The sequence below is a fragment of the Micromys minutus genome (assembly GCF_963924665.1).
Source record: "Micromys minutus genome assembly, chromosome: 5".
Lineage (NCBI taxonomy): Eukaryota > Metazoa > Chordata > Mammalia > Rodentia > Muridae > Micromys > Micromys minutus.
The window spans coordinates 68,830,401-68,857,886 of NC_137974.1; the positions used below are offsets into that span (position 1 = coordinate 68,830,401).

The 27,486-nt window shown below is 38.2% G+C and overlaps 1 protein-coding gene across 1 annotated transcript in view; it reads right to left on the reverse strand.

Annotated features, from left to right (window-relative positions):
- ADGRB3 (adhesion G protein-coupled receptor B3) overlaps positions 1 to 27,486 on the reverse strand; it is a gene marked incomplete at both ends in the record, with an annotated part of 694,930 nt that overhangs the window by 8,427 nt on the left and 659,017 nt on the right. The window contains 3 exons of the mRNA XM_080917177.1: positions 8,761 to 8,796; positions 18,320 to 18,963; positions 26,075 to 26,114. Coding sequence (XP_080773303.1) covers positions 8,761 to 8,796; positions 18,320 to 18,963; positions 26,075 to 26,114 — 720 coding nt within the window. The remainder of the gene's footprint in view (positions 1 to 8,760; positions 8,797 to 18,319; positions 18,964 to 26,074; positions 26,115 to 27,486) is intronic.

Here is a 27,486-nt window from a genome sequence, read left to right on the forward strand (position 1 = left end):
ACGGGGGAAGGACAAGTGGAAAGTTAAACTGAATCTTATAATGTGTTACAAAAGCCTGTCCCCTTCTCTGCAGACTTGATGAATTGTATCTAGACAATTCATGCTATGCCGATGCAATCTGTTTCTCTACAACCTACATCCCTGTGAGAAAATCCTGCCATTTTAAGTCGATTAGTAACCAATTTCCATCTCCTTGCTGGAGCTCTAGGACTTGGCTGTTGAAGAGTCAGGTGGTTGAGGATGAGATCGGGGCAGCATGACTCATGGTAGGACATGAAACATAGCGAGCGATTAACTTCCCATCAGTCTCGAAGAGAGGACATGGAGTGGGTTTGCGGGAGTCAGAGAGAAACACCAGGCAAACGTAATTTGACCAGTGATGGCTGATGAAGATTTATGAGCGTGAGAATTTGAATAAGCAACTCAGTGGAGGGATTTTGCGGACCAGGTAGCTGGCAAAGGAATTCAGCACATCCTGTGCTTCGGCGACACGTAGCTCTATGCAATAACAGGTCCTAGAACACTCATTAAATTCCGGTCCTGTGACACACGGAGTGCTTAACAAAAACCAACCACATTTTCGTCGTGATGAACATTGCTACACAGCCGTTTCCTTTTATTTCCGACTGATGTCAAACCAGCATCATCTCACTATGCGCATTTCATTGCATTATTCTGTGCACACTCATGAACACCACACACAGCGCTAAGCGCTAGAGTAACAACAGAGAAAACAATATGGCTGAATTGCTGCCGCCCAGTCGTTCAAGGTTTAATGAAGAACACCGGAATTAATTGCATTGTGATTCGAATACATGGAAATTCATAGCTATGGTTAAAACCACGAGGATGCTAAGAGGGGATGCGATTAAGGCAACTTGCAAATGCTTAGGCCAAAAATTATTACTTATGGTTCTAATTATCTATTCTCTCTCCCCCTCCCTCTCCCTCCCCTCCCAGTCTCCCTCTCTCTCTCTCCTCCCCCCCCCCCAACCCCTTCTGAGGATTCTGAGTTCTAGCTTAATTTTCAACCTTACTCTTGCATCTCTTCATAATGAAACCATCCCTCTTCAAAGACAAGAAATGAATTCTGTTGAAGCTTCCTGACACCAAAGTCGAAACATCTCTGTTCTGTTGCAGGCATTTGGTGATTATGGCGCTCAGGCCGCTTCATTTATCCTTTACCTTGTGAGTTGATTTTGACTGTGCAATGAGTGAGCCCTCTTTGTCCCCTGCTGCCAGGAGTGTCAATCAAATTTGCTACTGTTCCCTGGCCAAGAGCTAAATTAGCTCATATCTTTCCAACAGGAATCTCTGTGTGTGAGAGTGTGTTTGTGTCTTATTCAAAGTCTTGTCATGATTCTTGTGTTTTAATACCTTTGTTGTATAAAGAATGTGTGTAAAGCAAAGCCTATGTCAAATGAATCTTGGGGAAACTCGATACATTAACTGACTGGAAGGTTTATGGATACAGTCTGTTTGAAACAGCAGCCCTCGATTCCGAATTTGATGGATTTTCTTTTTAAAAATTAGATTGGTTGGACATACTAAAAATATACAATGGATAATATAAAGTTATGATGGCTGGCAATGTTAAATAACCAGAGATCAACTTGGAAATATTTCATAGTTCCATGAAAGGTATTCTAATAACAAAGCTAAAATACCCTGCAATAAATATGGAGGGAAATGAAAATTCCGGGGCTGAAATATAGAGCCCTCCCTACTTGCAAACATTAGTTGCGAATATATTCACTTGCCAGATAATCATGTTGAATTGAAATGGCCACTGTGGCCCTGCCAGAAATCACCATGGCAATAAACAGCCTGCATTCTGGAAGTGGTATCAGTTACAGCTGCAGTAACAGCCCGCATTCCTGACACAGGCTGTGTGGTTTTCCCCTTACAATTTCTCCTTCTTCATGGATAACCTCAAGTAGATCTTTGCACCTTTGTAGAGAATTTGATGACTATTCTTAGATATTCATTGACGCAAAGACTTGCTTAATTTCTTTTGTGACCTGAATATCTAGTATCACAAAGAAATCAACATCTATAAACACTCAGTTTATAACTCAGTGTTCTAAAATCTGATAACGATGATTAAAAACTGACACATTTTCTGTGTAAAAACGCAAAGATACAGTCTGTTTGGCAATGTATACATAATTCAGTTACTTTCAACATATTTCTTTGCAAATACTGTGGGGGTGTTTGGCAATAATAAATCAGTACATAGTAATCTTCCTTTCCCTTCAAATGAATATCATTAAACATTGTTTTGAAAAGTGAATGAGACTCTGTCCTGAGATGACCACCAGGCTGACCACATGGATTTATGCTCTCCCAAACAGCTTAGTTTCTTTATTTCTTCTTCCTTTTTATGGACAACAGTAACAACAGCAGCAACGGTGACACAGCAACCAAGCCTCTTTGAATTCTTTTCTTGCACTGTATAATTTTAAAATTAAAAAAGGTGGCATCTTTTCATCCTATCAACCACTGATGTTACAGAAATAGTAATGTGGCAAAGCACATTCATTATGATTTGGATATTTTTGAAAATGAGACTAAAAGAAAGCTGATGTCTTAAGCACTTACTATTTCCTAAGATGTCTTCAAAGCCCTTTTAATTCTTGGAGGATGCCAGATCTGATAATTCGGTACTTGGAGACATTCTATTGATTTAATTTCAAGTTTCATGGCCTGACATATGAACTCTGGTCTCGCTGTAGCTACAGCTGTAGCCATGAGAATAACCTTATAGGATGTCAAGCACTTATATCTGGACCACACAGACAAGTGCCCCTTAAAAGGAGGTGGCTGTTGCTGTTTTGCTGATGTCTCACAGTGACTCTGGGAACAGCCATTACTTCTACTTGACTGACCAGGAGGCTGAAGCTGAAGGGGGCAGTTTGCTCTTGCAAGTATAAGTGAGCTGAGTCCCCACATCAACTCAGCATGCTGTCTTGGATGTATCTGAGAGATTCAGGAAGCATCTTGGTATAGACAGTGTTTTAAATTATGCTCTGTGCAGATGGGGGAAGAGTGAAAACTATGGATTGGTTGTGTATCAACTGTAGTAGGCCCTTAACTCTGGATAGTGAGTTCCTACAACTATGCAGTACTGCAATGATATTTCTAATGTGTGTGCTCATGTTTTGTCTCAGGATAGTTCATAGACAGGGATCTCTCTTCATCTGTGAATCCTTGACAGCTAGCATGCTCTCTGGTAGTTAGTATCTGCTTACTGGAACACTAACTGAATAAAAGAAATGAACGGGATAGCATAGGCATGTCTTCTCCTTCCATTAAGAACAGATCTCCATTAGAAGGAACTTTAAATTTTTTAAAATTATTTTTAACTTGTGTGTGTGTGTGTGTGTGTGTGTGACTGTGTAAGGGTTTGGGCATATAAGTCCAGGTGTCTACTGAGGCCACATGCATTGGATCTCCACTGGACCTAAAAGCTACAAGGACGGTTTGTGAGCCAATCATGCTGAGCCATCTCTTAAGCCCCAAGGATCATCTGTGCTAATGACTCTAGCCAGAAGCCCTTGCTTTACTTTTTCTCATCCTGCCCTGCATTCCCACCCCCTTCCATAAGTGGTTTTGAGGAACGGAGAGTAGATTTGCAATAAACTGGTGATATTTCACTTTCAAATTTAGAAGTGTGAATCACAGAGTTGTATTTGAACTATAGAGAAAAAAGTCTGAATCTTAAAGAGAAGATATACTAGTGTGAATGGCTTCTTTGAGCTGACTGAAATTGTCAGGGAATGTCAGAAACTCTTTCTTAATTCAAGGCATGGGGCTGGGAGAACCTGTGCTCACATAGATCAGAACAAATTCAGTGAATCACCATCTCTAGCCTTAGAGTTTTATATACCAAGACTGACATGGTCCATATCCACTTGGATAAACCTGTGATGTTTTTGTTCATTACTGATCTGCACATTCTTTCCTCTCTCTACAGTGGCCTTTTGAAAAGTGACCTTTCTATCATAATGATAAAAATGGAAGTTGAACATTGAAGGAGTTAAGCCTAATTCTGAAAGCCATATTGTGAGGGGCTGATGATTTATGAAGCATTTCATCCAGAGTATCAATAACTTGCATCCTCCAGAATCATGCCTGTGACCACAGAATCTGTGTTCCAAAAGGATATTGACCTGGATAAATATGTACCTTGGTTTTCAAATAAAATGTACAGAGGTGTAAGAAAATCAAATGAGTGGTAAACTCCATCAGTGACAATCAAGAGTTTGTCACACTTTGTCATAGATGCAAGAGTTTGAAACAGTTTAAACCTAATAATATAGAAAAAATGGATACACTCTAAGATTAAATTGCTCAAATTCCTTGCCTTCCAAACATGCCCTGTAAATATCCCTTGAGTGCTTAATGATTGGTACCTACTGGTGAGGGTCAGGGTTGAAGCAGGAAGAACCCTTTTTTGAACAAGACATTTTTTCATAAAGTGTGCCAGCTATTTAGAAATGAATCTAAACCATGTGTTATAGTTTAGCCTTGTTTCTAGGAATATCAGATTATTCAGTGCAGTTATTCATTTCTCAACACCATTGAGGAAACTCAGTGAAGCTTGGATTTGGTGGCTATGTGGGAAAAAGCCTAAGCTATTTTAAAAAACTCATGATGCCATTGGAAGAAGAAGGCAAGGTTCATGTCCGATTTTGGAAGAGAGGATGTAAAAGAATTCTCTTTATATGTATATATTTTAAGGTGGAACAGACATTATTATGCATGGCCATTTCATAATGGTTATTTGCAATTGTGTTTCCAGGAATTCCTTGAGCTTTTTGTCTCTACTAAGTTACATTGTTTTAGCTGCCTGATTCTCAGAATCCCATCCAGTACCTTCATGCCAGCAGCACACTGGAATTCATCCTAACCAGATGTCTATTCCTTTCCTTGGTTCTGTTCCCTTGTATATGAAAATGAAAGCCTATAATATAGTCACCTCTGTCTTTTCTGTCTTCTCATACTCAGTTAAAGGCACATTTTCACAGGTGCACCTGTAACAATCAGGCCGTCGCTTGCTTCCTGGGTTAGCCTTGTTAACGATATTATAACTTCTTGTTTTACCCTGCCAGTCTTCCATGACTATTACTAGCATCGTCATCTTGAAATCATTTGTCAGATCGTAACAAATTATTTCCCACGAGAAACAAATAAAAAGGCTAAACACAGAACAGTCAAACAGGATTAACATTTTTTTTCTAAGCAACACACTAGGTAAAAACTTTTCTTATGGGGTAAGAGTTTTATGTCACCCTGTATTTATTTCTTCACTAAGCCTTGTTTAACGGAATTTTGACTTCTTGCTCTGTGGGCATGCCACACTGCAGCAAAGATGCCGTCCCTTCCCTCTGGACTTTTAACTGCCATTTATGTCCTAGGGTTATGTTTGATGCAGTTATTTTTGGTGCACTCTCCTGTGCACCCAGAGTGGCTTTCTTTGAATTGCTCTGTCCATAATTGTTTGCTTCCTATACTAATCCTTGCCTTAACTCAAGTATTCTTCAAAAGCTTTCGGTTAGCGTAAATTCCACCAAAAAGCTGTTTAATTTTAAGCATTTATTCATTCTCCAAAGAGAACTTAATGTGTGTTGATTGCAGATCAGGATCCCTGCTGGAAGCTGGCATACACACTAAGGAAGACATATTGTCATATAACATAGAAATAGCATTATCACATTTTCTGTATACTTTCCAGAGTAAGAGCTGGCATTTCTTCACCTACAGCTAGTCTACCTTTTGCTTTATTTGGCTAGGAATATAGCATCGTCCTGAACGCTGTCAGTCTGAAAGAACTTTTCCCGAGCATAGTAATGAACATTTTTAAGTTATTACTTTATCTTCAGTCAATAATTAGGTCTCAATATGACAGTTTTCAAACAAAACTTGCACTTGCCGTTCTACCCCTCAGCACTTCCGTTCTGCCCCTCAGCATTTCCGTTCTACCCCTCAGCACTTCCGTTCGTCTTCCTGCTTTGTCCCTTCCTGCCTTCAAGCTCCAGGAGTCTCCCTGTAACATCTCTATGTCCCCTCTTATGGTCCTCCACTTAGTCCTATCGTCTATACTCCTCCTAATATCGCTTATTTACATGCATAAAACATTAAAACGTAGAATGTGCACATATGAGACAACACACAAATCAAAAAAAAAAAAAAAAACTTTCTTAGTCTAAGTCACCTCACTCCAATGTAATGTTTTCCAGATCCATCCATTTTAGTCCTAATTTCATATTTTCATCGTGGCTCAATAAAATTCCATTGCATCTAGTACCACATTTCCATTGTCCATTGTTGTGTTGATAGATATAGGGACTGATTTCCTTGCAAATATGAATGATACTAGAGTAAATGTAGGGCATATAGTGTTATGGATATATGCCCAGGAGGGGTATAGATGGGCTATGAGGGAGTTCCATTTTGTATGTGTATATGTATGTGTGTGTGTTTTAGAAATCCTCATGTTTTAAGGAAAAATAATTAATGAAATATTAGAATTGCATAAGAGCCTTGGGTAGTGTGTGAGGCTGAAAGTTTGATGATGCTTTTAGTAGTCCACAGTGCAGCCTGGTAAGGGTAAACTGTGTAAGGTGATCATTGCATGGAAAGCCCTCTCAGTGAGAAGTAGCATGCATCTTGACACACACTCAACTAGCTGTGTCTGCATTTAGGAAGGGGATGGGGAACTAGCTTGTTCCTCGATGACAATCCAAAATTAAAAATACATGGGTTAGTGTGGTAGCATCATAAACATTTTTGAAAATTCATTTTATAAATTTCTGGAAACAGAGCTGGTCAATCCCTGTAAGTGTACATAAGTCGTCAGTAGGGGAGAAGAAATGTTTCAGTGTTTCCCCCCCCCCCAAAACTTCAACTCCTGTAGTATTCAAGTGATTACCTCAGTTAAAGAGGTAAGGAAATAACTCAGTTCCTGTGGTACAACCATTCTTCATCACCAGATATCTTTGTTAACACTGTGGTTCTATGTGTGGAATGTGAGGCCTCGCATCTGCTTAGGGAAGATGCTAGTGGTTGCCATAGAGAACTGGGAAAAGGAACTCTTCTAACATTCTCAGAGACATGGTGAGATTTGATATCTTTCCAGTGTTTGTTCTTATCATGGAACTCCGTCTGGCTTGGAAATTGCTATGTGGTCCAGACTGGCCTTCAACTCACAAAGATCCACCTCTCAGGTGCTAGGATATGTTTTCAGTGTTTAATGTTGCTATCAATAACTTGTTTGCAGTGAGGCTTACTTTTTGATTTAGATTTTTTACTGTGTTTCCTTACTGAGGTCTAGTAGGTTCATTTGTATCTTCATTCTTTATGATAACAGAACAGACTGTTGCTTTCAGGGCTTTGCACATAAACAAACACACACACACACATACATATACAAGCATGCACACAAACACACACAAAACTTACTTTAGGTGGTCACAAGAAAGTTCACGTTGTACATAACATATACAAACAGATACAGTTTGATTCTTTATTCTTTTGGTACCTAAAGGATTAGAACAATATTTGTTCCTTAAAGGGCATGAACAGTGTCAAATGTGAGGACTGCAAAATAGCTTTGTTTAACTTTTTAAACAGATTTGGTAGTTTTGCTTAAACATTTAGACTTCAGTGAAATATAAATTCCAAGCTCCGTGGTGACAATAGAGCTGCCCAGATATTGGCAATTTAAGCAATGACTCTGGATTCTTGATTATTATTTTGTGGCATACAACCTGAGTTACTACTAGACAAACCCATTTTCCTTGGACACTTAGCATGGACCCATTCTTCACCACCCTAATGGATAAAATCACCGTTTCACATTGATATGCACTGCACACTGTAGATCCATACATTTACTTACACAAATGGAATGATTTAATTAGAAGTTTCCATATATCAGGAGGCCTCCATAACTTCAGGAATATCTGTTAAGACTACCCAATATTCTATATATGCATCACAAAGGTACAGATATCTTGGAGAAATTTATCCTATATTATACCCAATTATGTCAGCAGGCTATGAATCACATCCAATTATCAAGCTGCATAAGTGCATTTATGTGATACTTAAAGATCATTAATTTTGTGCTTAAGCATAAGCTGCTTAGACCGTATTATTTTTGTGAGTTCCAGCACCAAAACCAGTATCAATATAAATTCAGTGCAAATGGGAAAATGAAAATCTTCATCTTGTTTATATCTGTGAAAAGACATTTTCCAAACACGGGCATGCACTGAATCAACACGAGCTTTTGGGGGAAAAAAAAAGCTGACTCTGAATGTACTCCAGAGAACATAAGGACAGGAATCACAGCACAACATAAGCGAGTCTCAGACATTGTCTTGCCTTCTAGCCAAAGCTTCCCCTTGGGCTTTCTACAGGTCATCTCTGAAATAAAACTGAAAAAAAAAAGTGACTTAGGTTTAAAAAACAGTCAGGAAACTGGCCTTGTTACCTCCACTGACTTGAATTGACTGTTCCGATTCCACCATAAGTTTTCTACTGCTAACAGTTATAAAGTAGGTCTTCCCTTGACTAGAAATGTCAGGTGAGCATTTCCTTGGAGGAGTCATTAGAACTCTAAGCCCTTCCCTTCCCGCCATGGATAGAGGCAGGATTCTTATTTTAGGGTTGCATACAGTGTTGTGTTTGAGCAGTTATAAATCGATCTTTAATTCAATAATTAAACTTATAAAGTAATTCATAGGGACTCACCTCAAAGTCAAGGTCAGAATACCTGGATTTTCTTCTCTGTTAGTTTTTAGAAGAAGGAGGAAAAAAAAACAATAAAGTTATGTTTAGTTACTTAACCCAATGGAACTATATTAAATGAAAATAACCCCATTATTAATAATGATAATTGTGTTATACAATTACATTAAGATTAGTTTTCTGACTTCAAAATTTCCACCCCGTACTTTTTTTAAAGGTGGATGACATTACATATATATGTTATTTTATATATATATATATATATATATATATATATATATATATATATATATATATATATATATATATATATATATATATATATATATATATATATTAGCCTTGGGTACTAATGCTAGTTTTCAGTGAAATCTATTTGCATTCAATTCCGAAAGAGTTACAAGTTTTAACAAAAACAACTTTGCAGACGTGGAGGATTAAAAATGATGTCAGAAAAATAATCTAGGTACTTTGAGACCTCCCACCCGAAAGATACCCAGATGATTTTTAACGACGCTCTTGCTATGTAGCTCAGACTGTTCTCTGAACTTCCGGTCTTCTTGCTTCATCTTCCTGTGTGCTAAGACCACACTTGGTGCCAAGCATCCGGTCCTGCCCGTCTGTTTACAAATTTCTCAAAATTAGCTGCCCAAATGCTTCTTGTTACTAGTTCTTGGGAAGTGGACATTAAAAAAGAATTTTCTGTTTAGTCAAGCAACAGATATTCTATACCTCAACACAGTGTCTCACGGTGTTTCTCTCGGATTCTAAATCTGTTAAACAACACCCAAATCTAGTTACAGGTACACACGCATTGGTGATATAAAGTAATTAGGCAGTGGGTTTGAGACCATTGGGAAGTGGATTAAAACGAAGTGGATGGGAGCTCAGGTGATAATGGAACTTTCATGATATCAGTTTGGAGATGGTGTTTTTAACATCTGCTCCAGGGAGCCATCCACTGAGGTGAAGAGGAAGGTGCCGGTAAACTTATACAAAGATCTCCACATTTTTATAGAACAAAGAACATTTCTGCTGTGCTTTCTTTTTAAGTAGACTCCCTCTCAGAGCTGGGGAAAAACATAAGGGAAACGTGTAGTCCTTTTCGCTAGATTATGTTTTGTCTCCTCCCCCCCCCCCCCCACAGCTCAATATCCACAACCACAACATCACCAGTGTCCCTGGGTTCTGGCAGTGCAGATCTACAGCATATCTAGTTGTTATTATGATTGTTATGAGCTTTATTTATATTTTAAATATGACTTTCCTCCTGCAAGAGCTAAAATTGTCTTTATAAAACCAGAACTTCCTGAGCAGCCTAGTCTCAGAACATGTTTTCAGCAGACAGAAGGACTAACGGAGGGGACCAAAGACTGTTCTAACATAGTCTCATTGTGGTGAAACTGCTGAGCAAGGGGGATAGAGGTTTGATGGAATACGGAGGAGAGAGAGGAAAGGGGAACGCCGTATTGAAGTGGAAACTAAACAGGATGCTCTTGCCCTCCTTGACTCCGACAGCGTGCTCCCTTCGTCCTGGTGGCTTCCCGGATGAGGTAGGAGTGTAAGAACACATCCAAACAAATCTGGCTCAGCACTGCACTTCGCAGCATTCTGCTAGACTAAACCTCAGGGTTCTCACCGTTCTTCTTGCCCATGGATACCCAGTCTTCTTGGCACCGAGGTTCAGTAAAGCCTTTTATTTTTTTTTTTAATAAATATGTATTAAGCAAAAGTCTAAGCACGGACACATTTAGTTAAAGCAATTATTATAAAACATTAGTCATGAGCTTTGCACCTCCTCTGAAACTTAGCTGGTGGAATCTTGCAAAAATGGTTCAGTCAGCTAGAAGACAGAGAGAACCTTCTGCTGTATGCACCGAGGGGCTCTCTGTTGCCAAAGGTGAAAAGGACCATATGTTGCTGCATTTGTTTTGGATCACAAGGCAGTGCTGCCTAGGAACTGAAGATATTGATGCACACACAGTACAAAAAGCTTTATGTTAAAAAAAAATGAAAGCCTTTATGTTATAGGAGCAAGAAGAAAATATGGGAACCCGAAGAGCCCCAGCAACAGATTCCAACTCAGAATAAGGTTGCAACCTATGTCGGTGTGCAACATTTTCCTTTCTCTCCTGTTTAATTTTGTTAAAATTAAATGCTAACAAAGGGCATTTAGTGGTCTAGCATGCCACAAGGGTTAGATGAAGGAATGAGGAAATTTTAATCCAAACCTGATGGTAGAGTGTGTTGGGGATGGTTACAAAATAAATCATGGAGGTTTAAAGATCAGATAGTGTGGAAAATGTGTCTAGCATTCACATCAAAAGTGTGTGTATGGTGGGGTGGGATATGTATCCCTACTTCCCCACAATACTGAGGGTTTCAACCTGTGCACACCTAATGAAGTGATGTTACATTTGATGCTAACCAGACTGTGGAAAGGTTGGGAAAGTGGTGTCATTTTATGAATGAATGTCACTGAGACCCAGTGGAGTTAGGATAATCTGACCAAGTCACGCAGGAGGTAAGCAAGTGAACTGTGATGAAAACTCAGGTCTGGTTCAGAGTCCAGCGCTTTCTACATGAGATCTCACTAGCCCCGACACATCGGATAATATTTTACAAACAAGATGTCTGTTGCCTGCTGATCTGGAACTCAGGAAGATAATACTAGAAGGTCCCGGTCATCCACATATCACAGAGTGCTTAAAAGCATAAAGCAAGGTCAAATGGATTAACTATTTTGAAGAAGAAGGAAAAAAAAGCCAATTTGATGGCCCTTCTTTCTCAGAAAAATCTGTGTTGGATAAAAACAAAACAGAACAAAACAAAATGTTCATCCAAACTGATTATAAGCAACGTTTCAATAACAAACAGATGTGACACTTGCTACTGAGAAACTGGGCTTATCTTACGTGTCAGATGCTGAGATAACCAGAAAAATCCCAACACATTTTGCTTTTGCCTGTTTCTGCCCTGTGTGCGCATCCACGCAATGTTCTGCGAAGTCTTTTGAGGCTACAGTTTGCTGAGACTGTGACCCATTTATGTGCTTATTCAAATGTCCGTCTGGGCCCTGCAGAATGCCACTGTAAGGGATACAAAGTGCTTAGAAATAAAGACTGTGTTTCCTTGTTTTGCATGTGTGTTCACATGTGTACACACATGTTTCTTGGTGTGTATGCATGTATGTGGAGGCTAGATTACCTCAGTTGTCCCTTAGGTACTGTCTATCTTTTGGTCTGTTTGTTTGTGTGGAGGCAACAGAATTTCTCCATGGTCTGGATTTCACCAAATACGCTCCTCTGCTTGGCCGGTGAGCTGCAGGGACTTGTCTATTTCTACCTTCCCAGTATTGGGGTTATACACATGTGATACTATGCCTGACTTTGTGGGTTCAAGGGGCTGAAATGAAGTCCTCATACCCACAACCCAAGCTCTTTCCTGATTGAGCCATCCCATCATATCTGACCACATATTTAAACAACAAGAATGAAGTAAGTGGCCAAGCCCCTTGATTTTTTTTTTTTTTTTTTTTTACAAATAATTGGATTTAAAAAAAATGTCACATATAAAAGTAAAACAAGCCAATGCGATGTTACAAAATTTTGTGAAGATATAAACCACTCTGTCTGTATAGCCTTTGCTTCTAGATAAGGAGAAGCATACTTCCCTTTCCTGTGCATTAACTTGACGCACATTTTCTTTCCTATGCAGTTTCAGTTTTGCAATACACCACTGAGTCCTCATCCCAACTGCATTATGCTCTTCATACTCCATTAAAATTCTTGTCAAAGGCCTCTAATGAGCTCCATTTGGACAAACAGCAAGGTCAATTTTCCACCCTCCTCTCGCTGGACTCTCCGAAGCTGTAGAAAGTTAATCACTTCCTCATTAAAGCACTCATCAGCTCTGGCTTTCTCTTGCCCCTCCTCTCCCTCCTTTCATTTGCTGCAGCTCCTTTTGAAATCTCTTTTGCTGGCTGTTTCCTATGCCCCCTTCTTTCTAAATGTGGACCTGCTGAGGTCTGCTTTATCCTATAGGATTCCCTGGATTGCCTGGCTTATGCCTTAGGCTTTAATGCCACCTTTCAATATGCAAATATCCCCCTTTACATGGTCTTTCTCATCCCTCACAATGTTAATAACTCATCAGCAAGACAGAGGCTTAGAACTGTCCCTCCTTTGTGTGTACTCCCCTTTTTCATATTAAATTCACCTATGGGTTGCCCGTTTGATCTCTAATATGGTCTCTCTGTCTGGCTCCTCTTTGGTACCAACATCTCCACATCTCTAGTCCCATTGTATTTAGCTACATAGCTCTAGAATTTGGCATAGGATCTGCCAAAAGAGTTTGCAGTCTTAAAAATTATTGGTGTCTATTTGAGGGAGTGTCATATGACAGCCCCAGAATTCAAACCAATGTGACTTTTGTTTTACTGTTACTGCTTTAAAGAATAACCTGGGGGATTTGAATAACCAACAGACCTAAGAATACACTAAAGAAAACTACTCCAAGTAGGCAGGTTGGCAGTTATGAGAATCAAAACAATTTATGAGGAAACCATACCTTTTGCTGATAAAAGAAAAAAAATTTTTAGGGTGATTTAAACATGAGAAAATGTGCCATGGGCTCAGGGTACTGAAAGGGCCACTTACTGCCTATGTGCCCTGAGGGGCTTCTACACACAACTCTTGTAAAATAAGGACTAATTTCTCAGAGGGACTATGTCATTATTTGTGTCACTGAAAATTAAGCTGGACAAGACATTAGAAGATTCACAGCAAGTAATGAATCCCACTGACTAATGAATAGCAATGTGAATGCTATTAAAAGTTTCTATTATAAGATGAGCAATGGGCCCACTCACAGGGAGGAAAGTTTTGATAACAAATCCATTAAAAATAGCTGTGGCAATGGAGTCTGGGAATAATTAATTATCTGAAATGGCTTTTATTCGAGCTAATTTTGTTTGTATGCCTCCATGAAAGATAAGGTTCTCTAATCCAGGAATAAAAAGAAAGCTACAAGGATGAGAAAGTTTCCCTTTTGGCAGGGTGACATGAGATAATATATATGTTTAAAAAAATGATGTGTGGTTTCTGCAGGCGATCAGTTTTAGATGTTTTCTGTTTGTGATGGTGGCTCCCAGTTCCTAAGTGAGGCCATAACAATCTGTGTAAATTCCTGACTATTGCTTTGGTAGTGTTCGAGCTTCTTCAGAGACATTCAGAGTGTGATAGTAATGATATAATCTTAACACAGTCTTTTATCTGAAGTTCTCCTAACTGTCTTCAAAAGCTTTTCATGTAATTTGATCCTCACGCCAGCCACGAGGGAGGCACTTACACAGTGACATCATCACCACTAAATATTTTACTTCTGGGAACCATTATGCCGAGTGCTCTGTATTCTGTGTCATAGGTGAACCTAGGTATCTCTCTGCCCTCTTACAAATGCCGTGAGATGTATCTGAGGGCCTATCCAGATAAGGAGGTACTTTTATGTATGGAAGCCATCAGGGGTGCTGGAGTAACAAAACTTTTTGTATGTAGTAAAATAAGGCTATACAGTACTATATAAAGTTTTTTATTTCCATTTTGAAAATGTTTTGTTGATAGGTGACACTCAGACAAGACTTGGCAGAAGAACAACAGAAGTTGCTCCTGCATTATATTAGGACAACATATTCCTTAAGCGATAGGCAATCTGAGAAGCTACGCAGTGCACCGTTATCATCAGGAGCAGAAATAAAGGCTAAAGATCACCTTGGTTTCCCTCTCCTTGCCAAACCTAGACTCAGGCCTGCTGGCTGAATCCAGTCAGAAATCAGTGACACATGACCCATGCTAACCCTCAGTGATCAGGACAAGTGGATAAAAAATGGGTCCTGACCAAACAGATGTAGGACCTGCACAGTCAGAAGCTGTTCAACTGATACCAGTGTTTCAGACTCAATGCAAATGCGGTCAGTGTTGACTGATAATAATACACATGTAAGTTTTCATAAAAGTGTATTGATCATATTCACTCTCTACCTTTCTCTCTAAGTCCTCCCAAGTCCTCAGTCTTCACTTCCTCTCAACTTCATATCCTTTTCTCTCGTTGAATAGCCCATTGAGACTAATTTGTGCCACTAATAAACTCAGAAGGGTGGGGCCAACCACTGGGCCAGGGTCAACTGACAAGGTGGTACATCCTTAAAAAACCTGACTCTCCCTCCTCTAGAAGCCAGCGACTCTCAATAGCACCTCAGTTATAGCTCAGGACTTATGAAAGCTTCCATGTTAAGATGTTGACTCTCACATTGGTCTTATATGGGCAACCACAGGTGCTGGGAATTGATGAGTGTAGCAGCCCTGCCATTTTGAGAAATGACTTGTCTTTTTATAAGCAATAATGAAATTTTACTCTTAAGACAGTAAATCGAAAGAACTGCATTCTGAAGGTTCAACTTAGGATCATGCTTAGGATCATGATACACTCTGGTTATCATTTATCCTTCTTTCTTCTTCTACATTTCCATATAGAGCATGAACCTGACGGATTTTGTTATCTGAAGGTGAATATTTAAAGTGCAGAAGATAATGTTATCTTCACCTTAAGGAATTACAGAACATCTTGGTCTGGATCACTTATGAAAACTCAACTTCTAAAAATTTTCAGAATTGCTTACCCGGTTCATTCTGGGAAAAAAGCACAGTTAAGGGCAGTGCCATGGAACAGAAATAAAGACAGAGTGTAATAATGGGCATGGAAAAAAATCTGGATACTCTTTTGTGCCAAGGAACTCCATGTATGTCTTAAACATTCACACCCAATAATTGGGGGTTAGCAGAGCACACTCCCATGGAGCCTGGAGTCTTTTCTGCTGGCACTGAGGCAGTTGGGAGCCTTCCCCTCTCTTTGTTGCTTCTTGCTTACATGAATAAGGGCTTCCACCCACTCGCCCACTCAGGTCTCTTTGGCTTTCTTCTTTTATGTACCTCAACTCCTGTCTTGCATGCAGTTTTCTCATGACTATTGGATTCTGTGCTATCTACTACCAGAGTTTACCTCCCTCTTTCTTCTTACCATCTCTTTTGGAGAAAAATGCCTAAGTTCATGGCCCATCTTCACATTCTAGCCATAAATAGACCATGCAACGGCTTATCATCTGCTGTATCTATCTGCCTGGATCCACGTTCCTACATAGTTAACCTCTTGTTTCATTTGAAGGGGTCAGAGCCTTAGATGGATTTATTACTTAGATATCGGCTCCTTGAACAGATGCTTTTACTTGAAGATTATAATAACTTATCTAAGTGTTGGGAAGATTAATAAATTCATGCTGTTAAGGTGATTTGAGAATCTGCTAATGAAAATTTCTATAAAAGTGCTAATTTTTTATTATCTAACCTATCATGTATGTATGTATGTATGTATGTATGTATGTATGTATGTATGTATGTATGTATTCTCTATCAGTTGCTACCCAAAGGTTGCCTAAGCAGTTACTATTAAACCCTTTTAAAGAATAAATAGGAAACTAAAAATTTTGAATTCTGAATTTCTTTTTCAAAATATAAGCTTTGGTATTTCTAAGTTATTAAAATGCAGATCTTTTGTCTGATGCATACACATATGATTTTAAGGGTTAAAATAACATATAAATGATGCTGATGATTAAAACTAAGGATATAGACATTTGAAAAATTACAAGGTGACCCAATGGAAAATATACTATGTTGTGCAAATACACAAAACATGATCAATAGCTATATCAGTTGATTTATGGGTATTAAATGTAAAACTTTTTCACAACACCCAAATTATTTTAATGTAGTTCCATTTGAATTTTTGTAGTAACTTTAAAATAGTCATTACACAGAAAAAGGTCTCAGATTTTTATTATTACTTTTGATACTCTACTCATATATATAAATATGTATATATATATATATATATATAATATTCAATCCTCTTATAATTCTTTTCAATTTTATATGAATATTTTATGTGGTCATTATTGTAATAGATACATTAATATCTATGAATTAGGATTGAGGTAGCAGTAGCAATGTTAAGAAAAATGGATTCTTTCATCCAGAAAAATGCCCACTACTCTAGAGTAGAATTTAATTTGCTGTTCCTATATACCTCTTTGACTCTGAAAGTAATTCTTACATGGGTTTGTGTGGTAACCTACTTCTGGTTGAGACTGATCCAAAACTTAAGACCTTTTCTTTCTGGTGTCTGTTTGTATTATGGTTTTGGTCTAGAGTTTTCTTGTTCTACTTGAGAAAACTAGAATTATATACATTCATTATCCATTTTGATTTGGATAGAGTGAAAGACATGGCTTTGAGAAATCTGCAGGGGCTATTGCCTTTGGGTATGTTTGTACCTTAAAACACACATTATCAGAATAACTATGATGGAAAAGTGGCCAACTACAATGGTTGTTCTATAAAGTGACTTACACAGTATTTATATGACACATTAACATAATTGAAAGTATATATGATAAGTAAAAAAATAAGAATACATGTGGGTTTTTTATAGAGACTATATATCTTGGTAGAGGATTTATAGCAAGACTTCAAGATATAGGATATACACAAAATAGTACTAGGTTAACGGATAATGGCAATAGAAAATCAGATATACTTCTTGATGCTACTTCTGCAATCCTATTAAAGTAGGAATGAGGATGATAATTGTTACTAATTCTCTACTTCACTGAGATAAAAAAGATGAGAGTAGTTTGCATTGTTACTGCTGATGGCCTCATAAAGGCCAAAAGGTGGTGTTTGGCTTAGTCCTGAGTCTCAGTATACTTAGATTATATAGTTTGAGTACTTAATCACTAGAGACCAATACTTTTCATGGTCACCACCCTATAGGATTAAGAATAACACATTAATTCTGAATAATATTGATGTAACATGAAAGTAATTTGTTTATAAAAGTGTAGTAGTACAACTTGCAGAAACATTTCAACTTCATATTAATAGATTATAAAAGATTTAGATCTATTCTTGAGTCTGTAACATGATCAAGATGTCCTGTTTTACATGTACTTTTTGCCCATTGTAACAAGTAAGACCTTAATGCAGAGTATCAAACCTTAAAAAAAAAAAAAAAGAAAAAAAAGCAAGCACTGACAAAAATGTATTTGCATACATTTATAAAAAATGTTTAAAATTTTTTTCTTTTATCTTTGTTCTTTGTTTTTTAAAATAAAGTTTAAAAGAAAAGATATATTGTTTTATATTTTACAATGTCCTGTCATTTTAGCAAAACCTCAATAGGATATGCTCTATTGTCTTTATGAATGTTCCAGATGAGTTCCACTATGAGAGGACAAGAAATGATTGTTATCACTTTAAACACACTGGTATCCTTTTAATAAACCAGCAGACTCAAATGTGATAGTAGAATTTTTTTCTGTCCAGAATATTGACATGTAACATTAGAAACTCAGCCAAGACTAAAATCAATCTTCTCTAATACCAATATCATGTGAACTGGCATGTATGTCTTCCAAATATCAAGGACCGCGTTAACATCTCTGACTCACCTCTAGAGAACTCATTGATATTGTTGATCCAGTTTCGCTCCTTGACAGTCCTGCATTATCATCCAACTCAGAGGCCATGAAATTCTTCACAGCTGTACGCGGCTCAAAGGGTAAATTCTGCATATGTTCCTGGGGTGCAAGGTGCTGATCTAAGTTCATATTAAACTGGTCCATTACAGGGGGATTCATATTGAATTCAGGATTTACTTTGTAGTGTAATAGCCTTTCATGCGGTAAGGTTTCCATGCCGATATTCATTTTGTTTTCCTCCTTCATTGACGGCTGGGTGCTAACAGAACTTCTAGGCATCACAATGTAGTCACTTTCCATCATCCGTTCTTGAGGGTGGACGATGTCCATGTCAGCCCCTCTCAAATTGTCATCCGTGCATAAGTACACAGTTCTCCGCAGTTCAGTGTTCTCTTTTTTCAGACATGGATTGCTCAGCTCATTCATACTCATGGGCATGTGTAGGCCTGTGGGCTGTTGAATGATGACTTTGGAAATGACATTTCCAGGCAATGTTGAGTAGCTTAGCCCTTCAGGGTTAGTCCCCTTTTCTTCCTCATCATCATTTAGAGAGATCCTGGAGAGTGTTCCTGTTATTGTTGCTGCTCTGCAGGGACCAATATCCTTATGAAGCACTGCATGGTGGTGAATAAAAGGAAAGTCATTATTTTTATCATTATCTGATATTGTTTGTCTTATATGATATTATATGTCTACTAAACGTTCCTCGAATAAAGCAAAAGAAAAGTAACCTTTAAACAATTTACTTGTTTGTTCATGGTCTGGATTATTGAATTGTTATTGATGGTACCATAGATCATGAGTAGACCATAGATAAAGCACATCTGAAAGCTGATTAACTAGCTTCCTAAAATTTCAATGTCCTGTCCTGTAAAAAGTTCTGAATTAATTTTCAGGGATAGGGTAGATTATCAGAGGAGATTCTTCCATTGGTCTACCACAAAGCATTTTCATTAAAATACAGATTTCGTTTACACAAATTTGCTACTTTTATTAAGGCCTTTTTCTCCTGAACTTTTCTAGAAGTTTTGTTCATTAAAAGAGCTCGTTCAGATCTGGGTGTGGTGGCATACACCATTGATCCCAGCATTTGGGAGGCAGAGACAGACAGATCTCTGTGAATTATACATAGTGAGTTTCAAGACAGTCAACATTATATAGTGAGATCCTGTCTCAAAACAGAACTGGGGCAAGATGACCACTTTGCCCACAAATCAAAGCAACTACAGTATCAATCACCAAAAATTTAACCCAGAATTGCTCCTGTCTAAAGCAAATACAGGGACAAAAAGGGAAACAGAGACTGAAGAAAAGGCCATGCAGAGACTGTCCCACCTGGAGATCCATCCCACATGCAGACACCAAACCCAGACACTATTGCTGATGCCAAGAAGTGCATGCTGACAGTAACCTGATATAGCTGTTTCCTGAGAGGCTCTGCCAGAGCCTGACAAATACAGATGCAGATGCTCACAGCCAACCACTGACTGATCACAGGGACCTCAATAGAGAAGATAGGGGAAGAACTGAAGGGACTGAAGGGACCTTATTTGGCATCAGTGAGAGGGAAGACCTTTTAATGCCCCAGTGTAGAGGAATGCTAGGGCAGTGAGGCAGGAGTGGGTGGGCAAGCATTCTTGCAGAAACAGGGTTAAGGGGAATGAGATAAGAGGTTTATAGAGGGGAAATTGGGTAAAGGGATAACATTTGAAATGTAAATAATTAAAAGAACCAATTTTTTAAAACAGAAACTTTCACCATAAGTAGGTAACTGTAAAACATTTGCTTTTGGAAGCACAAAAACATTTTGGGCAGGCTAAATTTTGCTTATTAATTAATGTAATCATTTTTCAAAATTCACAATAAAATTGTGAATCATCACAGAAGTTGGAAAACAGAAAATTATGAATATATTTTGCTACTATGAAGAAATTTTGCTTTTAAAATATTCCAAAGCATGAACCACTCATACAATCCTTTTCATCTCTAGATATGCTGTACTATTGCCTCTGTTTGCAATACCATATATCATGTTAAATATTCATATATAGGTTTTCATGAATCCACAAGGTGGCTATAGATTTTTTATATTTTATGTTATTCTACGTTAAGAAATAAAAGAGTTTATGCTTTAAGGTATTATGTCAAGATCTGGCATGGTGGCCATATGTAATCTCAGCACTTGGGAGACTCTGGTAGTCTTGGCTAACTATACTTTGTAAAAACAAAAACAACAACAAAATAAAACCTAAACTTCTTAAGATAATAAGAGAGCAGTAATACAATTGTCAAAAATACTTATAAATGAAACATTAAAGGGTAAATTTGTTAACCAGTTTAATAAGAGTTGAAATAAAAGCACTCCCGAATTCTCAGAACAGTTTTAGCTCCTATCTTTACACAAAAATTGATCAAAAATTAATAGCACTAAAGCTTAAAGACACATGACAAGAACCTATTGTGTTATATTAGGGATGGACAAACATTTTCACACTTTTATTAATAGATTATACACTTCAAAGGAAGCCTTGGTAGTGAATATTTGTTTTGTAATCTGGATGCAAGATACATTCATCTTTTTCCCAATATAATCTGTGTATATTAAATATTTGGAAATGTAATTTTTTTTATGAAGCAGTGTCAACAGTATGTGAGAGACATCCTGTTTCTTTGCTTTGCTTAAAATATGAACAACCCTTGACTGTGAACCTCCTACACATGGCATCAATGTTGCAACAGTACGTTTGCAAGAAATCAATCAAGTTGTGAAAGGCACAATGGAAATGAAAAGCAAGCCGCACAGAAAGCAGTCTGAATAACTAAGCAGATGTGTTCTTCAGCATCTCCAGAAGCAGTTCCAAAGTACATAACAGACTGACTGCTCAGAGCCCGTGAACTGAGACTTTAAAGTTCAGTACATTTCGATGCATGTGGAAATCTCTTGCAGAAACTCTGAAGAAAGCTGCTGACCAGCTCAACTAAAAAGCATATTAGCCGAAATGAAAACAGAATAATAAAAATACTGTAAATTGTTTCTGAATAATGCATAGGTACTGTTCTGTGTTTAAAAGGCTTACCCCCAAGATGCCAGCACAGACTTGGAAAATGGGAGCAGTCTATCAAACGACAGCATTGTGCTTGCAGAAGGGTTAAGAACTGCAGCTCTGAGAAGATCTGACATGAAGTTTTTTCAGCCCGTGCTATACAACAGAGTAATCTGAATGTCTCCTAACAACCCTGGTTCCTGTGTTCTAACACCTCAGTTTCTGACCTAGAAGATCTAGATGGGTCTTCAAAACTGCATTTCTAGGAATTACTAGGTGAAGCTGACACTGCTTATCTTGATACACATTAGTTTGGTATTAATGGCTACTAAGAAAAAGACAAAAGTGTTCTCATTCTTCCTTGTTAAGAGCTCTCAAGATATCATATCATAGATGATACAATAGTATTCATAAGTAAACTCAAAAATTCTATCAGAGAACTCCTAAACCTGATAAACAACTTCATCAAAGTGGTTAGATGTAAAATTAAACAGTCAGTAGCCTTCCTCTACTCAAATGATAAAAGGAATGAGAAAGAAAGTAGGGAAACAACAACCATCATAATAGTCACAAATAATATAAAATGTCTTGGTGTGACTATAATCAAGCAACCAAAATATCTGTAACAATAACTTTAAATCCCTAAAGAAAGTAATCAAAGAAGATCTCAGAAGATGGAAAAATCTTCCATGCTCATAGATTGGCAGAATTAATATAGTAAAATTGGCTTTTTACCAATGGCAACCTACAGATTCAATAGAATCTTCAATAAAATTCCAATTAATTCTTCATAGAGTTAGAAAAAGCAAACTTATTTCGAATATCATAAAAACCTAGAATAGCAAAAAACTATTTTCAACAATAAAAGAACTTCTGGAAGAATCACCATCTATGACCTCAAGCTGTATTATAGAACAATCATGATTAAAAACTGTATAGTATTGGTACAGAGCTAGGCAGGTCGATCAATGGATTAGAACTGAAGACCCAGATAAAACCACATGTACCCATGATCACTTGATCACTGACAAAGAAGCTAAAACCATCTAGTAGAAAAAAAGACAGCACTTGAAACAAATGGTACTGGCTCAACTGGCAGTCTGCATGTAGAAGAATGCTAATTGATCCATTTTTATCTCCGTGTACAAAGCTCAAGTCTAAGTGGATCAAGGACCTTTACATAAATCCCGATACAGTGAGTTTAATAGAAGAGAAAGTGAAGAAATACACCGAGTTTAATAGAAGAAAAAGTGTGGGAAAGCCTTGAATACTTGGGCACATGGGGGAAATTTCTTGAACAGAAAGAACATCAATAGCTTATGCTTTAAAATCAACAATTGACAAATGGGACTTCATAAAATTACAAAGCTTCTATAAAGCAAAAGACACTGTCAATAAGACAAAATGGTAAAAGATCTTTACTAACCCTATATCCAATAAAGGGCTAATATCTAACATATACAAAGAACTCAAGAAAGTAGACTCCAGAGTGCCAAACAACCCTATACAGTGCTAAACAGAGAATTATCACTGGGGAATCAAATGAATGAGAAGTACTTGAAGAAATGCTCAACATCCTTAGTCATCAGGGAAATGCAAATCAAAACAACCCAGATATTCCACCTCACACTAATCAGAATGGTTAAGATCACAAATTCTGGTGACAGCAGATGCTGGCAAGGATGTGGAGAAAGAGGAACATTCATCTATTGATGGTGGGACTGCAAACTGGTAAAACCACTTTGAAAATTATGTGGTGGTTCCTGAGAAAATTGTAAATAGTCCTGCCTTAGGAACCAGCTATACTACTCCTGAGCATATACCCAAAAGATGTTCCAACATATAACAAGGACACATGCTCCACCACGTTTATAGCGACCTCATTTATAATAGCCAGAAGCTGGAAAGAACCCAGATGTCCCTCAACAGAAGAATGGGTATGGAAAATGTGGGACATGTACACAATGGAGTACTACTTAGCTATTAAAAATAAATGATTTCATGAAATCCACAGACAAGTGGATGGAACTAGAAATTTTAATTCTGAGTTAGGTAATCCAGACACAAAAGAACTCACATAGTATGTACTCACTGATAAGTGGATATTACCCCCAAAGCTTGCAATGTCAATGATACAACCCACAGACCATAAGGAGCATGAAAGAAAGGAAGACCATGGGTCGGGTGCTTCAGTCTTGCATGGAGCAAGGAACAGGATGAATGTGGGAGGTAGAGGGAGAAGGGGACCTGGTAGAGAGAGAGGAGGGGGGGACATAAGGGGGACAGTATCAGGAATTGTAGGAGATATGAGAGAGTTACAGAGGGTCAGGAAATTGAACAAATATATATAGCAGGGGGCATGAGGAACTAAAAATAGCCACCGGTGGGTCCCAGAAACCATAGGGATGTGAGGCTCTCAGGACCCAATGGGGATGACTTTAGGTGAACTGAGCAGAGAAAGGGTAGATAGAACCTGTTGAAACCACTTCCAGTAGATAGGCACGGTCCCTAGTCAAGGGATGGGGCCACCTAAACATCTCAAAGTTTCAAACCAAAATAATGTTCCTGACCAAAGAAAGAACAGGGAGAAAAATGGAACAGAGACTGAAGAAAGGGCCAACCAGGGACTGCCCCACCTGGAGATCAATTGTGTCTGCAGATACCAAACCCAACACTGTTCCTGTGGTCAAGAGGCACTTGCTGACAGGAATCTAGTGTGGACATTCCCCAGGAGGTCAGCAACTAACCAATACAGAAGTGTATGCTTGAAACCCAACCATCAGACAGCTCAGGAAACCTGGTTGGAGAGCTAGGCAAAGGACTCTGGAGCACAGGGAGATTGCAATTCCATTGGAAGAACAACATAGGCTGGCCTGACCACCCAGTTCTCCCAGAGTCTAGACCACCAAACAAGGAGTGTACCTGGGGTGATTCATGGCTCCAGATACATATGTAGTAGAGGATGGCCTTCACTGACAGCAATGGGAGAGGAGGCCCCTTGGTCCTGGGAAGGTCTGGCACCCCAGTGTAGGTGGATGCAGGAGTGGTGGGGTTGGAAAGTGTGGGGGAATGGGGAAACACTCAGGCAAAGGGGAAGGGGGAGGGCAGATGTGGAATGGGGGTTGGTGGAGGAATAACTCAGGAAGTGGGCTATCATGCAAAAGGGAGGTTAATAATGGGAATAAAGGGAGACTGGGATATCATTTGAGATGTAAACTAATAGAATGATTAATAATAATAAAAGAATTCTTAGGGGTACATAAAGAGAGGCAAGCTAAATTGAGGCTAGATGATAAGGAGTTAAACAGATACCTATTAAGATAAGTTCAAGCCTCCCAACACAGCCAAATTATATTCTATAAATGGGGACACTTGTGCCATGACTTGTAAATTTTAGAAATCACAGTGCATGGATAAGCTGAAGGAAATTATTTTGCTAGCTATCTGTTGAACAGTCCGGTTCATAAAACTAAACACTAGCAAGATTATGTCTTGGCAAAATTTTGTTGGGTCTTTTTTTTTTTTTCCTACAGAAAAAGATAATTCATGCTCTTCTCACAAGCCCACTATGATTTGCCAAGTCATAGCTGCTAGCTTACAACAACTGTGACCGTGCCCCACCTAGAGTGCTTTGATTGAATTTAAGAATACAAGATTAGTCTCTCATGTGCTTGTGATTATGGAAAGAAATATGATCTGACATTTGCACAGATTTTAATGGCTCTGAGTCAAATCTGAAAGCAACACATTGGTGAGACTGAAAGGTGGGGGGTGGGTGGCTTTCTCAACCCATCAGGTTCTATAATATTTGTCATCACATTTAACTCCTTTACAGACAGTTCGTATATTGAGAGGAGATTTTATTCAAACATTTAGTGGCTATACAATCTCAAATGGATGTTATCCTGAAAGAATTCAAGATGACAGCTAACAGAGATCAATGCGAAGGTTTATTACCACCCCCCGCCAGGGGAAACGTACCAGAAGCCTAACTTTTTACATAATCTTAGATGTCTCCTTGACAGCACCTATAAAGCATCTGAGGGGTTTTAGATGAAAAGTTGATGCTTACATTGAAATGTGAATCAGATATGAATCTAGACCACAGCAACACAAGTAGCTGGCCAACAGTGAAGAAAGCTGGATGGGTATGTAGATATGTGTGTACTATAATTTAACTTTATGGACAAATTGGCAGCTCTCTTCAGCACTAGGCCTAGAAGATGCTACTAGAAATGAATGATGATCCAATGCTGTTAAATCTAGAAGCAAAAATAAATCAATAATAAAAAAATAACCCCGGAGAAATAAAAAATGACTCCCAGATTGAGCAAAATGATACTTGATTTTAAATATTTGGATACTCAGATGATATAGTGTATATATGAGAGGCTACAGTGACTTGCCTTACAACTAACCTTATTTATATAGGTGGAAGTTTGAGGCATGTTTAGTGCTTTCTGCTGCTATGGTGCTCTCAATAACTCATCCTTTCTTTCTTTTCATCATTCATTCCTTCTCTCTCCCCTCTCTAGATAGATCCCTGATATTAGAGTGAGTCCTACTGGAAGATGCCACTAGTCACCCCCATGAGTGGAATGCACAAAACACAGTGTGTTTTTTAAATAAAAATAATTTTGCATCTCTACAAATTATATCTTAAAGATCAATGCATTCTTACCTGATCGGCAAGCAATGTCTACATCCTTTTCAAAGTCTGTCTGTAACAAGAAATAATAAGGCACAGATTTATCATTTAATGAAGACCTCAAATTGTTTTAGTATTCAAATTACCTGAAGCTTATAGAGTTACGGCTAGTCCTATTTATTGTTTTGAGCAAAAGAATATTCTCAGGGAGTAATCAGACTTTCCTAGAGATAAAATGGTCTACAAAGCACATGGAAAATGACATGGTTTTGATATGATAACATCATTTCCCATATGAAATGATAGAATTTTAGCTGGGACTGGTGGTTGCCATTGTAAATCTTGCTGCTTAGGAAGATGAAGCAAGATTACATACCTAAGGCTTATCTGAGCTCAGAAATGATATCAAGGTCCCTGAGACCAGGCTCAGTCTCAAAGGTGTAAAGGTCGTGGATGAGTGTTTGCCTAGCTTGCCTGAGGCCCTGAGTTCCCTCTCCAGCACTGCATTTGTAGTCTAGCACTAGCACTTGGGCTGGTGGAAAGAAGAAGCTCAAGTTCAAGGTCATCTTTGATTGTATGGTGAGGCTAGCTTCAGCTACATGGGGAAAAAATGTCTCAAGAAAAAGAATTGAGGTTGCAACTCAGTGGCTAAGTTTTCATATGCCATGTAGGGTCTCGGCCAGAGCTCTAGTCACGTACTGCAAAAACAAAACAGAAGAAAATCATAATTTTAGAGCAATAGCCTAACTTTAATAAAGCAACCAGAAGGTATGCTATTAGAAAAACCCTTAAATAAATGTCGTTGAGTTTTGTATTTTATGCTTCCAGTGTCAACGTGCTACCTGTGACACGATATCCTATGATACCACCTTTCTAGTGTCACAGTTCTACAGAATCACATTGCCCAGAGTGTGAGAGTGTGACCAGAGACTCTCTGGTGCTGATATCAAAGCTGATTGGTTAACTAACAGCTATTCCTATAGCTGAGAATCTTCTGAAGGCTAGTTTCACTTTCACCCAAATTCTTATTTTAAGCAAATCATCTTTTTTTCTTTTTAATGGTAAAATCAAGTTAGCTTGTTATAAACAACTTCTGCGAATCAGATATCTGTCCCTCTTAATGTTAACTTTAAATTGTATTGTTGTTTTTCTTATATACAGACATACAAGCTGCAGCACACATGTGGAGGTCAGAGGTCAACTGCAGGGCTGGTTCTCTCCTTCTGAGTTAAAATGGGTCCCAGGTTACTAGGTTTGCGCAGCCAGTGCCTTTTCCTGCTGCAGTATCAGCTCAGCCCACCATCAATACCTTAAATGGATACTTTTAGGGCTATCTGATATTTTTAAGAGGAAATTGTTATTATGTCTCATTCTTTAGCTGCTAACATGTTGCTTAGCCATATTTTTATACTTTTTAGTCCAAAATAATGATGACACTACTTCAG